The sequence below is a fragment of the Grampus griseus genome (assembly GCF_964374135.1).
Source record: "Grampus griseus genome assembly, chromosome: 2".
Taxonomy (NCBI): Eukaryota; Metazoa; Chordata; class Mammalia; order Artiodactyla; family Delphinidae; genus Grampus; species Grampus griseus.
This window is the reverse complement of record NC_139018.1, coordinates 146209733-146224005: the sequence shown is the minus strand read 5'-3', so window position 1 is coordinate 146224005 and position 14273 is coordinate 146209733. Positions and strand designations below refer to the sequence as shown.

General features: G+C 38.8%; 1 protein-coding gene and 1 pseudogene across 6 annotated transcripts in view; one reads left to right on the top strand and one right to left on the bottom strand.

Annotated features, from left to right (window-relative positions):
• TJP1 (tight junction protein 1) overlaps nt 1-14273 on the top strand; it is a gene marked incomplete at its 5' end in the record, with an annotated part of 256975 nt that overhangs the window by 185599 nt on the left and 57103 nt on the right. For all 5 annotated transcript variants that reach the window (XM_082647761.1, XM_082647760.1, XM_082647764.1 and 2 more), the window contains 2 exons: nt 5487-5611; nt 6296-6398. In XM_082647761.1, coding sequence (XP_082503887.1) covers nt 5487-5611; nt 6296-6398 — 228 coding nt within the window. The remainder of the gene's footprint in view (nt 1-5486; nt 5612-6295; nt 6399-14273) is intronic.
• On the bottom strand, nt 4094-4795 carry LOC309818225 (large ribosomal subunit protein uL23-like; annotated as a pseudogene). The gene has a single exon. The product of its transcript is annotated as a large ribosomal subunit protein uL23-like (transcript).

The window sequence follows — 14273 nt, the reverse complement described above, 5'->3', positions numbered from 1 at the left end:
TATGTTCTGCCTGGGTTTGATGCCTGGCTCATGCAGCCAAGACTGTACTTACTTGTTCACAAGCAAATCTTAGGAAATATCTACTCACCTCCGCCTTCCTTATTGAAAGGTCCTTATGTTTTTGGCATTTCTTTAATTTTTTTTTTTTTTTTTTGCGGTACGCGGGCCTCTCACTGTTGTGGCCTCTCCCGCCGTGGAGCCCAGGCTCCGGACGCGCAGGCTCAGTGGCCATGGCTCACGGGCCCAGCCGCTATGGCTCACGGGCCCAGCCGCTCCACGGCACGTGGGATCCTCCCGGACCGGGGCACGAACCCGTGTCCCCTGCATCGGCAGGCAGACTCCCAACCACTGCGCCACCAGGGAAGCCCTCTTTAATATTTTTGTATTATGTTTTTAATTTTTAAATAAAAGAATTATCAAGCAAGATATAAATGCACAGTTTAAAAGTATACAGAATAAAAGATTAGTGCTAGCCTCCTCCAAGGATGGAAAAAGAGCCAGAGAATAACACACCCCTCCCCAAACTGCCTTGGAGGTAACCCTTGGGTGTTTTAGGTTTTTTCCAGTATTTGCAGTTACAATCTGCAGCGAATAACTACGTACATATGTATTTTCTTATTTTTGGAGCTGTATATGTAATCTTCAGTGTACATTGCTAGAAACTGGTTCACTCTGTTGAAAGATAAAGTGCTTTTGAGGACTTCCCTGGTGGCCCATTGGTTAAGTAGCCACCTTCCAACGCACGGGACATGGGTTGGGTTTGATCCCTAGTCGGGGAACTAAGATCCCACAGGCTGTGCCGCAACTGCTTGAGCCCCTGTGCCACAACTAGAGAGCCCGTGTGCCACAACAACAGAGCCCACGCTCTGGAGCCCGCGTGCCACAACTAAGACGCAGCCAAAAATACAAATAAGTAAATGCATACATACATACATACATAAATGCTTTTGTAATTTTGTTAGGATTGCCAAATTCCTCTCCTAAAGAATTGTAGCAGTTTGCATGCCCATTAGCAGTGGTGCCTATTTTTCTACAGCCGCCTCAACAAAATGTGTTGTTGTGTGGTTTTAATTTGCGTTTCTTATGAGTTTTAACATTTCATATCTTTTGTAAATTGCTTTGTTGGGTTTTTTGTTTGTTTTGGGTTTTTTTTTGTTTTGTTCTTTTTTCAGTGGTTTTTAATATCAATGTATGGGCTGAGGACCCCAAAAGACCTCTGAAGTCTTTTTATGCTTAGGACGAACTATTTTCATAACAGCACAGAAATGTTATTTGTCTTTTTCACTGTGTTGATAGTTGTAGTGAAGGTACAAAAGCAGTGGTATGAGGTAAAACTGGCCTCATAGCCCCAAACCATCCTAATAGTTCCTGGATTTACTCAGAGTTTATAAGAACAATCCCAGTTTTGCTGCAGAATAACTCAAAGCAGTAAAAATTACTAATTTTACCACATGTCAGCTTTTGAATAGACATTTAACAAATAATCTGTATATTGAAATGGGAAATATGCATAAGGTATTTCTGCTTTATACTGAAGTACTTGCATGATTGTTTGAATTGGAAGCTCAACCAGCTGTGTATTTGTGTGTGTAACACCACTTTCACTTGAAGGAATGGTTATCCAGACTGGAATATTTGACAAACATTTTTCTCAAGTGATGAGTACCTGTTGCTTCAAGGAAAACAACTCTGATAATAGTTGTTGCCAATGAAGAAAATTGAATTTTAAAACAGAAATTAAAATTTGGAAAACATTTATCTGCCACCATGAGATGAGCTCAGTACTTTTCACTACTTAAAGACTTTGATTGCATTGGTGGTGATATTAATTAAAGTATGATTTTTAAAAAATATTGTATAGTGAAATGTGTCATCATTTGAAAGATTTACCTAAATATTTTCCAAATGACCAAGAAATGTATTATAAAATCACATTGGATAAAATAATCCATTCAAAGTGCAAAATAGGCCAGTGGATGGGTATTCATGTAACAGAGTAAGTACAAAAAGTCCACTGATACGGTTTTAGGTTGCACATTGTAGCCACCCATTAAGAAACTATCACTTACCGATATAAAATCAAACAGGAGTATCCATAATCATCTAAAAGGTTTACTAAAATCACTCTTCTCCTTTTCAACTATGTTTGTGGGTAAGGTTCTTCATGTACTTTAACATAAAATGAAATATTAAAACAGATTGAAAGTATTTTCTTGAATTTTTCTTTCCCTTGGTCGTGAATGTTGGATTTTGTCAAAGGCCTTTCCAGGGTCTATGGATATAATCTCTGAATTTTTTTCTCTACGTTTATTAATAGGGTCTCCGATATAGTGGCTTTCCTAATACAACAGTCTTGGAAATAAATCACCTTGTCATGGAATATTTGTATGGTGTTGGCCTTTATAAATGATGTTAGGCTTTAGTATTTGGAGGGGGGCTCTGTCTTTTTAAAATTAATTAATTTGTTTTTTTAAATTTTTGGCTGTGATGGGTCTTTGTTGCTGCTTGTGGGCTTTCTCTAGTTGCAGTAAGCAGGGGCTACTCTTGTTGCGGTGCTTGGGCTTCTCATTGTGGTGGCTTCTCTTGTTGCGGAGCATGGGCTCTAGGCGTGCGGTCTTCAGTAGTTATGGTGTGTGGGCTCTAGAGCACAGGCTCAGTAGTTGTGGTGCACGGGCTTAGTTGCTCCGTGGCATGTGAGATTTTCCCAGACCAGGGCTCGAACCCGTGTCCCCTGCATTGGCAGGTGGGTTCTTAACCACTGTGCCACCAGGGAAGCCCTGTCTTTATCATGGATAGTCATGATCAGATTTAGATATCAATATTATAATTGCTTCTTGAAAAGAGTTAGAAGCTTTCCTTCATTTTAGGATGCTCTGGAACAATTTATGGAGCATTGAGGCTATCTGGATATTGATGTTTTGGTAGAATTCCCTGTGAAATCATCTGTGCCTGGTGTTTTTTGTGGGATAATTCCCTCATAACTATCTCTGTTTCCTCTTCAGCGATGGGGTTGCTTAAGTCTTTATTTCTAATAGAGTCAATTTCAATAATCTGTATCTCCCTATAAAATTATCTGTTTTATCTAAGTTTTCAAATTTATTTGAACTTGTTCTGTAGTCTCTTAAGTTTTCTAATTGTGTGCTAATAGTTTTCTTTCTAATCATTTCTTTATTTTTGAAATTTTAGGCCTACTTCTAGCTATTTTGAGATTTGCATATTCTCTGGTTTTGAGCTATATTAAGGCTATGGTTTTGTGTAGTGATCTGTTTTGTATTATTTTGGAGACACAGATTCAGGCAGTTGCCATTATCTTCTGCCACCCAGATGTTTTCCTGTTTATTTGTTTTTTCACATTAACCTTTTCTGGGGGGTATTAGCTTTATTGCAGTATAATTCACATACCATACAATTCACCATTTAAATGTACAATTTAGTGATTTTTAGTATATTCACAGATCTGTAAGACCATCACCAGAGTCACTTTTTAAGCATTCCATCACCCTAAAAAAAATAATGTTAGTCATAAACCATCCCTCCCCAATGTCTCCATCCCTTTCCACACCCTGGCCGTCGACAATCACCAGTCTATTTTCTGTTTCATACAGATTGGTCTTTTCTGAACGTTTCATCTAAGAGGAATGGTATGATATGTGTGGTCTTTTATGGTTGGCTTCTTTTAGATAGCATCATGTTTTCTGTGTTCCCCATTTTGTAGCATGTATCAGTACTTCACTCCTTTCTATTGCAGATAATTCATTTAATGGATATACCATATTTTATTTATCCATTCATCAGTGGATAGACATTTGGGTTGTTTGCAGTTTTTGGCTATTAATAAATGCTGCTGTGTGTGGGTATAAATCTCTGCACACGTTTTCATTTCTTTTTGGTATATACCTAGGCGTGGAATTGCTGGTGTTTATTCTTTTTTAATAAGAGTTTTTCTCTTTTCTTCTTCTTTGGCTATTTCAGTAGACTTTGGGGTAGAAGGGGAGGTCATGATGTATCCCCTGTCCATGGTGAGCGTGGTCTTTGTGGATGGGACAGTAGTGGAAGGAAGTTGTTACCTTTGTCCTCAGGTGGTTTGGATTGTAGAGCATAGTGTAGTACAACGTTATATGAAAACATAGCCTCTGATTTTTTGATTCTGGAGCCCTAGGAGAATATTGGCTGTTTCTTTCAGACTACTCTGAATACTTCATTTCCTTTCTAGGGAATGGTGTGGATTTCTTTGAGATTAGGTAATTTTTATTTTTATTTATTTTTATTTAATTATTTTTTTAGAGTGAAAACTTCTATATTTAGAATTAGCCAGCTGGACTCAGTTTAGGTGATCCCAATTTTGTTGGCAACATCCAAAGCATCATAGTCAGGAGCCAGTCGAACATATGCCTTCTTCTCTCCATCAGGCCTGATCAGGGTGTTGACCTTAGCCACGTCAGTGTCATAGAGCTTCTTCACGGCCTGTTTAATTTGATGCTTGTTGGCCTTGACATCCACAGTGAACACCAGTGTGGTGTTGTCTTCTATTTTCTTCATGGCTAACTCGGTGGTGAGGGGGAACTTGATGATGGCATAGTGGTCAAGCTTGTTTCTCCTAGGGGCGTTCTTCCGAGGATATGTGGGCTGCCTCCTGAGCCGCAGTGTTTTGGGCCGTCGGAAGGTGGGTGACGTCCAGATCTTCTTTTTTGTGGCTGTGTACACCTTTCAGCACTGCTTTCTTGGCCTTCAAAGCCTTTGCTTTGGCTTCGGCTTTGGGAGGGGCAGGGGCTTCCTTCTTCACCTTTGGCGCCATCTTCGTGAAAAAAGCGAGATTAGGTAATTTTTAAATAACTTGGTAGTATTTTGATTGTTTCTGTGCTGGGCTGTCCTTAGTCACCATGGTAAAGATTCTCAGCTCATTTAGAAGTATATAATTAATTACGATTTTGTTTAATTAACAATATAAGTAATTAAAAAATGCTTGATATGATTAATGTATACTTTCTATTGTATGCAGTGTGTATAAGACATTATAGTGTATTACTTCAGTAGAGATTTTTAGGGTAAGTGAAGGAAGTTGATTTTCACAGCTGTTGATATTCTATTATATAAAATGGCACCCGGTTTATATGCTCATTAAATCTGTCATTCTGCAAATCAGTTGCCAGTGTTTGTGATGATCACGGCTGGGGGGCTGGGGGGCACTGCCAATTCCCTCAGGAACCCTTCTGATAAGCAAAAATGAATTCAGGATTTCAGTGTTCAGAATTTTTAAATGTGTTTTAGTTCTTAAAGAACATTCATGTAATTGACAGTTTTCGATATTCTGTTATGCCCAGCATTAAATTTATTAAAGCCTGCATTCCCATACCAGGATAGGTCATTCTGATGTGTTTCCATACAAGTGAGTGAGCATTTTGTAATAGGATTGTAATTTTTATATTTGAACTTTTTTAGATTGTAGAGTATGACATCATAACATTTTACTATAATTGTTACTTTAGGCTCCTGGATTTGGATTTGGAATTGCAATATCTGGTGGAAGAGATAATCCTCATTTCCAGAGTGGGGAAACCTCGATTGTGATTTCAGATGTGCTTAAAGGAGGACCCGCAGAAGGGCAGCTGCAGTAAGCATGTTTCCTACCCTCGGCCATTGGCATGCCATGCTAGTGATTTTTCTAAATTAATATACGTTTATGCTTATCTCTGTCATATATGGAAAGCTAGTATCACTAAACTTAAATAGAAGGTCACTGTAAAAAATAAAGATAGTGAAAAGAAAACTTGTTACTAAGTTTGGGGTAGAATCTAGCCTTCAGGAGCCTCTCACTCTGAGTCTTAGTGTTTTTGTTCAACAAGAAGATTAGCAAGATAAAAGAGAGGCAAAAGGTACACTAGCAAAAAAATGAGAGTATGAGTAGAGGACTGAAAGAAAATTGGAAGGAGAAAGACTTTATCTTTAAAGAAGGAATAACTTTTTCCAGCCTTATGACTTAGTATCATTGAATGCCTGTAACTGTACCACCAGAAGTCATTATGTGTATTGTGGTACCTGTTCAGTCCTTTTGGGAAACATTGCGTTAATAGTTAAAAAATTAATGACCTGTGGTTAGTTACAAGTGCTAAACATCTTTTGTGGGGGATTTGAAAATTAAATAGCTGGACATTATTTTATCATTGATCTGAAGACAGGTTAATTAGCCCATAATTAGAATATCTTTTTTAAAGATCCTATCTTAAAAATATCTTTATAAACTTATTTGTATGGTTTCGTCTAACTTGTTATTATTTTGGTCACTTTTTTTCCTTAGGGAAAATGACCGAGTCGCGATGGTTAATGGCGTTTCAATGGATAATGTTGAACATGCTTTTGCTGTTCAGCAACTAAGGAAAAGTGGAAAAAATGCAAAAATTGTAAGTGTTTTTTACCTTTAATTTTATAAAGATACCAACTTTACTGTTGGTATGTTTTTGGTGTTTGAATTCATTCTTCCCATTTAAGAAAATAAAATCTGGAACAGTAGTTCTAAAGTTAGTTGTTTACAAGTAGGAATGTTTCTTTCTTCTAATACCGGTGGTATGTTTTGTCACTGGTGTGTATTTTCTCAAAGCTCAGATACTAGGATTTTTTTTTGATTGAAAAAGAAAGGAAGGAGCTCCTGGTTGAATGGTTACCTCTTTATGGCTTAATGCTTCCTCTTTAAAAAAATACTTACATTAGACTGAATCTTGGCGTATAATCAGTTTAAAGTATTTTCTGTTATAGGTTTTGTTCAGTGGACAAATTTTATGTTGTCCCTTGAACATGTATATTGTTGCTACTTTGTTACTGTGATATAGTTTGAGGAAAGAGAGAGTGGTAAGGATTTATTTTTTTGGTTGTTCTGTGTGTTTTGTTTTTTTTCTGTTTTTTGTTTTATAGAGTTGTTCAGGGTTCATATGTTTTTTAGTGTATTGCTAGACTCTTCTGTTTCATTTAAAACTAGGCACATGTAGCAGAGAATGGATTTAACGTTAAAATCCTACGTAAAATTGTATCTACATAGGGACTTCCCTGGCGGTCCAGCGATTAGTACTCTGTGCTTCCACTGCAGGAATCACAGGTTTGATCCCTGGTTGGGGAACTAGGATCCCACATGCCATGAGGCCAAAAAAATATATATATATATGTATATCTATCAATGCATAGAGGAGCACGTTAACCACTTTGCTGCCCCTGTTTCTGCCTTATCTAGACTCTGAAAGGCCTAATTAAGGTACTGCTTGAGGCGTTAGCTCAGGTGTATAGAGTAGGAGGAAGAGGCTGGCGGCTACATGGTTTGTCCTGCCTTGTCCACTGAGAACCTTTCTACTTTGCAGCAGACAGTCAGAGCCACAGTGGACCCAACAGAAAGGAGAGGGCTGGAGTGAGGAGGCCTGCATGGTGTTTTGACCTCTGGGAGCTATGGTGAGAGCCAGAAGGGGTATTTCCTGAGACTGTATACCCACAGTTGGAGGCCCTCTCACCTTGTGTAGGCTGCTGTGCCGTATGGCTCGTCTCCGCACCAGTGTCCTTGCTGGTTAAGTGAGTTTTCTCATGTGGCAGTAGACCCAGAGTTTAGTTACTGCATTCCAGATGACAGGCATCTTCTACTGTGCATGTGTTTTCACAGCTTTTTGTTGTAACTGTATTTTTACATTTGGAACTCTAGTGTTGTTTTAAATTGCAGTTCGTGTACAGACTGGCTAGTTGATGGTACAATTTTTAAACAGTTTTTATAACATGAGATTGTAGCATTTACAGAAGCAAATTGCTAATTTTTATATTTGTTGGTTTTTATAAATTGAATAAGTGTTCTTCAGATGAGTCACTGCATATTCCAAGGTGAGCACCATAGGTAAATTGGATTTTTCTCCCTGTGTCTGAGGTTGTGAGCTTCACCCATAGCTCCAGCTTCATTCTTTGGAATATTGAACTGTTGTGTTTTTCCATGCAAAATGTTTAGTACACATGCCCCACATCAATAATACAACCAAGAAAGTTGTACTCCTACACTTCAGACTTTTCTAACCATAGAAATGATTTTGTAAGAAACAGTCCAAAACCTGTTATGTATTTGAAATAGCACATGTAAGAAGGATGAGTTTTCCTCTCACTGTGCTTCGCTACATCATTTGGAAAGGTGGAACTCAGGAAGGTTGGGCAAGTAGTTTGCTCTTCAGGGAGAAGCTGTAGGAGGGTTGGGTGGAAGCATGTTCAGTCAGCAGAGGGTAGCTGTTCATTCCTGCGTCTGAAGAGAGTGGGTTACGTCATCAACATACGCTAAGGTTTCATCATTGAGAATAAAACCGTAGTGTTTTAAAATGTGGCCTTTCATTGTAGGATGTCTTCCTTAACTCATCTCCTGCCATAACCAGAACCTCAAGTCACTATATATGTTTTTTCTCCCCCCAGTTCTGAGTAGCTAGCTCCTTCCCTCCCCGGCCCTGGGCTCTTATATTTTGATGGTTCTTAGTTTATATCTTCCCATAAACTAAGATCCCTTGGGCATTAGGCTCAATAAATTTCTTTTCCGTTGAATTAAAATGTTAGAACTCCTTTGATAATATAACTACCATAAATGTGCTTAATTTTGTTTAACAGTAGGTGAAGAGAAGATAGTAAAAGATTGTTTATAACATAGTGAACATGTGTAGTTTTTACTAAAATTCTGAACATACTAAAAAAGCATTATGAAGCGAATGGGCGAAAACACCTTCCTAGAGATAAACTCTGAACACTTTAGTATTTACCCACATGGCTGCATAGCATTTCAGTGTGTGTGCACACTTCCTCAATGCATTCACTGATGGGCATTTCAATGTCCAGTTTCCACAAGTATTTTTTTAAAAATTAAGATTATTTTAAAATAATCTTATTAAAATTATTTTTAATAAGATTATTTTTTAAATAATCTTTATTATTTTAAAAATAATAAAGATCATCGTATTTCTATCTACTTGTTCAGTTACTTTTTAAGAATAACTTCTTAGGAGTAGCTTTTTAGAGTCAGATGGCATGAACGACTTTTGATACATGGATTGCCAATTTGCCCATTAGAAAACCAATAAGCTACTGAGAGAGTACAATTTTATCAACGCTTACATCTCTGCCAAACTGATGGACTAAACACAGTATTTCAAATTACAAGTGGGTTTGATCTTCACCTGGTATGTATACTTCCCGTTATGTTTCTTTGCCTGTTCCTATTCTTATGTTGATGACTGTCACACTAGTGTTGTGTGTATTAAGATGATTAGCCTTTTGTGGTATACACTGCATATATTGTTTTTCCATTTTCTTTGTGAGTGTGTGTACGTTGTTTACAGTGTTTTTTTGGTTTGCTTTTATATCATTTTATTTCATCATCATGGGAATGTTTTCATTTTTATCCTGTCATATCTGTCAGACTTTCACTTGATTGGCTCTGCCTTTGGTGTCATGCTTACAAAAGTCTTTACCTTACCAGAGTTATAAAAACATATATCTTATATTTTATTCTAGTACTTACATAATTTCATTGTTTTGTTTTATATTTGAATGTTTAATTCAGCTGACCTGTTTTGAAGTAGGCATTTTTTCCCAAAATTTTTGTTTCACAATTTTCAGTGTTAAAATCAAGTATGATTACCAAGCCTGAGTGGGTTTATAGTACTTAACTCATAATATAAATGGGGAATCATAGCAGGATTGGATATTTTTCAATGAGTTAAACACTTACTACGTGCAAATACTTCATTACAGGTACAGTTAAAATGACCTGGCCAGGACCTTCTCCTCAGGGAACTTGAATTTCAGTAGGCTTGATGGGTACACACAGTCACAGCCATCATGCAAATCATCTGAGATGGAGGGTGCGTCAGGTGCAGATTTCAGACAGGTGGTGCTCACTCTCTTAGGGGAGTGATGGGGAAAGCTTTGAGGACTCAACTGGTTATTTTGTTTATACCTTACTAGGGAGCGATTGAAGATCGAAGTGCTAACACAAAGAATTGCTTCTAATACAACATGTTGGAGATGGAAATAGAGGTGAGAGTAAGACTCAGGGAGGCAGTGAGGGGTGCTTTACAGTAAATGTTGCCCGGGAAGGGCCTCAGCCATGAGGCACCAAGAGTAGCAAGGCAGGCAGCCTTTTCTTCATTCATAACAGGGCCTTGGCTGCCTGTCCTTTCCACATGCTGGCCTCTTGCTGCTTGTTGACCTTTAGCTTCGATGTGTCCTCAGGGAGGCCTTCTCTGATCACTCTTGGTGGTAAGAAGCTGCGGTATTAAGTGTGGAGCAGCCCTTTGAAGAAAGTGAGTCACAAAAGGAAGAGAAAAGATGATAGCTTGGAAATGAGTAGCAAGATGGGAATCGAAGATGAGTTTGCAGATTAGTAGGCAGAGGACAGACTGGAGGTAAATAGGGAGAGATTATAGTTGTTGGTACCTGGCTTGCGGGGGGGTGGTAATTGATGAGGAAAGGTCTTGGAGGTGGGGAGGGATGAGAATAAGCCCCTCTGAAAGGGTGTTGTTCATGCAGGAAGAGGATCGAATTGTCTGAGACCAGGAAGGAAGACCAAATAAATGAGACACTGAAAGCATGTGGGAGTGGGGAGGTGAAGTGGCACTGATCTCTATAAATCAGGCCTAGTGACTGGCATCTCAGAGAACGGTTTCGGGATACCTGTGTTAGCACATTCCATGGAATTTGAGGCAACAAGAGGTAGATGAAAGGATTGCTGAATAAATGAAAGAATTCTTTCAAGTAAAATGAATTTATAGAGGAGAACCTAACCAGCCGGTGTGGGGATGCAGCCATCTGAAGGGGAAGATAATACAGGACAGGGTTTGACCTGGCACAGGACCAACGGGTCAAGAGAAAGTAACTTCCCCCCAGCTTTACTGAGATACAGTTGACATACGGCACTGTGTAAGTTTAAGGTGTGCAGCATGATGATTTGACTTCATGAAATTATGACATCCATCATCTCATATAGATACAAAGTTAAAGAAATAGAAAAAAACATTTTTTCCTTGTGATGAGAACACTTAGGATTTACTCTCTTAGCAACTTTAATTATATTTACCATGTTGTACATTATGTCCTTAGTACTTATTTATCTTATGAAGGGAAGTCTGCACTTTAAAAAAAAAATAATAATAATTTTATTTTTGACTGCATTGGGTCTTTGTTGCTGTGCGTGGTCTTTCTCTGGTTGCGGGGGCTACTCTTCATTGTGGTGCGCAGGCTTCTCATTGCGGTGGCATCACTCGTTGCGGAGCACAGGCTCTAGGCACGCCGGCTTCAGTAGTTGTGGCTCGCGGGCTCTAGAGCGCAGGCTCAGTAGTTGTGGCACACGGGCTTAGTTGCTGCGGCATGTGGGATCTTCCCGGACTAGGGATCGAACCTGTGTCCCCTGCCTTGGCAGGCGGATTCTCAACCACTGTGCCACCAGGGAAGCCCCAATTTGCACTTTTGATTGCCCTCATCCAATCCCCCCAGCCCCCGTCACCTCTGTAGCTACAAATCTGACCTCTTTTTCTATAAATTCGTTTGTTTTTGAAGTATATTTGACCTACAACACTGTTAGTTCCTGTTACACAACATGGTGATTCTATATTTCTCTACATTTCAAAATGGTCACCAGGATAAATCTAGTTACGATATGTCACCATACAAAGATACTAGGTAGTTACTGTGTTTCCTACACCGTACATTTCATACCCATGACTCATTTATTTTGCAACTGGAAGTTTGTTTGATCTGTCTCACCTGTTCCTTTCCCTCTGGCAGCCGCCTGTTCTCTGTATCTGTAACTCCATTTCTGTTTTGTTATGTTCGTTCATTTGTTGTTTAGATTCCACATATAAGTGAAATCATACAGTAGTTGTCTTTCTCTGTCTGACTTATTTCACTTAGTGTAATACCCTCCAGGTCCATCTGTGTTGTTGCAGATGGCAAGATGTTACTCTTTCTCATGGCTGAGTAGTATTCGTGTGTGTGTGTGTGTGTGTGTGTGTGTGTGTGTATCAAATCTTCTTTATCCGTTCATCTGTTGATGGGCACTTGCTTTGCTTCCATATCTTGGATATCATAAATAATGCTGCAATGAACAGAGACATGCAAATGTCTTTTCCTTTTCCTTTCTTCCCTCCCCTCCTTTTTTTTTTTTTTTTTTTTTTGGCCTCGTGGCATGCAGGATCTTAGTTCCCCGACCAGGGATTGCACCCATGCCCCTTGCAGTGGAAGTGCAGAGTCCTAACCACTGGACCACCAGGGGATTCCCATAAATGTCTTTTCTAATTAGTGTTTTTATTTTCTCTGGGTGAATAGGAGTGGAATTTGCTGGATCATATGGTAGTTCTATTTTTAATTTTTTGAGGAGTTTCCATACTGTTTTGCGTAGTGGCTGGACTAATTTACATTCCCACCAACAGAGCATGAGTGTTCCCTTTTCTCCACATCCTTGTCAGTGCTTGTTATTTGTTTTCTTTTTCATAATTGCCATTCTGACAGGTGGGAGGTGATATCTCATTGTGGTTTTGATTTGCATTTCACTGATGATTAGTGATATTGAGCATCTTGTCATGTGCCCGTTGGCCATCTGTATGTCTTCTTTGGAAAAATGTCTGTTCAGATCCTCTGCCCAGTTTTTAATTGAGTTGTTTGTTTATTTTTTGACGTTGAGTTGTGTAAGTTCTTTGTGTATTTTGTATATTAATCCCTTGTGGGTCATATTGTTTGCAAATATCTTCTCCCATTGCATCTGCGGCCTTTTTGTTTTGTTGATAGTTAACTTCACTGTGTAAAAGCTTTTTTAGTTGAATGTAGTCCTGTTTGTGCTTTTGTTTCCCTTGCCTGAGGAGGCATATCCAAAAAATATTTTTAAGACTGATGTCAAATAGTGTACTGCCTATGTTTTCTTCTAGGAGTTTTATGGTTTCAGGGCTTATATTTAAATCTTGTATCCATTTTGAATTTATTTTTGTGCATGATATGAGAGAGTAGTCCAGTATGATTCTTCTGTATGTAATTGTCCTGTTTTCCCAGCACAATTTATTGAAGAGGCTGTTTTTTCCCCATTGTACATTCTTGCCTCCTTTGTCATAGATTAATTGCCCATGTAAGTGTGGATTCATCTTCTGGGCCTTCTGTTCCATTCCATTGATTTATGTGTCTGGTTTTGTGCTAGTACCATGCTGTTTTGATGACTGTAACCATATAGTATAGTTTGAAATCTGGGTGCATGATGCCTCCAGCTTTGTTCTTCATTCTCAAGATTGTTTTTGTTTGTTCGTTTTTTGCTATTTGGGGTCTTTTGTGTTTCCATATAAAGTTTAGAATTACTTGTTCTAGTTCTGTGAAAAATGCCATTGGCATTTTGATAGGGATTGCATTGGATATTTAGACGGCTTTGGATAGTATGGTCATTTTAGCAATATTAAGTTTTCCAGTCCATGAACTTGGTATATCTTTACATCTGTTCCCGTTGTCTTCAGTTTCTTGCATTGGTGTCGTTATATTTCCGAGTATAGGTGTTTTACCTCCTTAGTTAGATTTATTCCCAGGGATTTTAATTAATTAATTAATTTATTTATTTTTTGCGATATGTGGGCCTCTCACTGTTGTGGCCTCTCCTGTTGCGGAGCACAGGCTCCGGACGCGCAGGCTCAGCAGCCATGGCTCATGGGCCCATCCGCTCCGCGGCATGTGGGATCTTCCCGGACCGGAGCGCGAACCTGTGTGCCCTGCATCAGCAGGCGGGCTCTCAATCACTGCGCCACCAGGGAAGCCCCCAGGGATTTTATTTTTTGATGCGATTTGTAAATGGGATTGTTTTCTTAATTTCTCTTTCTGATAGTTCGTTGTTAGTGTATAGAAATACAACAGATTTCTTTGTATTAATTTTGTATCCTGCAACTTTGCCGAATTTATTGATGAGCTCTTAGCAGTTTATTCATGATGCCTTTAGGATTTTCTATAGAGTATCATGTCATCCTCAAACAGTAACAGTTGTACTTCTTCCTTTCCAATTTGGATTCCTTTTCTTTTTCTTGTCTGATTGCTGGGGCTAGGACTTCCAACACTAAGTTCAATAAAAGAGCGACAGTGGGCATCCTTGTCTTGTTCCTGATCTTAGAGAAAATGCTCTCAGCTTTATACCATTGAGCCCGCCATGTTAGCTGTGGGCTTATATATGACCTTTTTTATGTTGAGGTATGTTCCCTCTATATGCACTTTGTTGAGTTTTTTTAATCATACGTAGATGTTGAATTTTATTAAAAGCT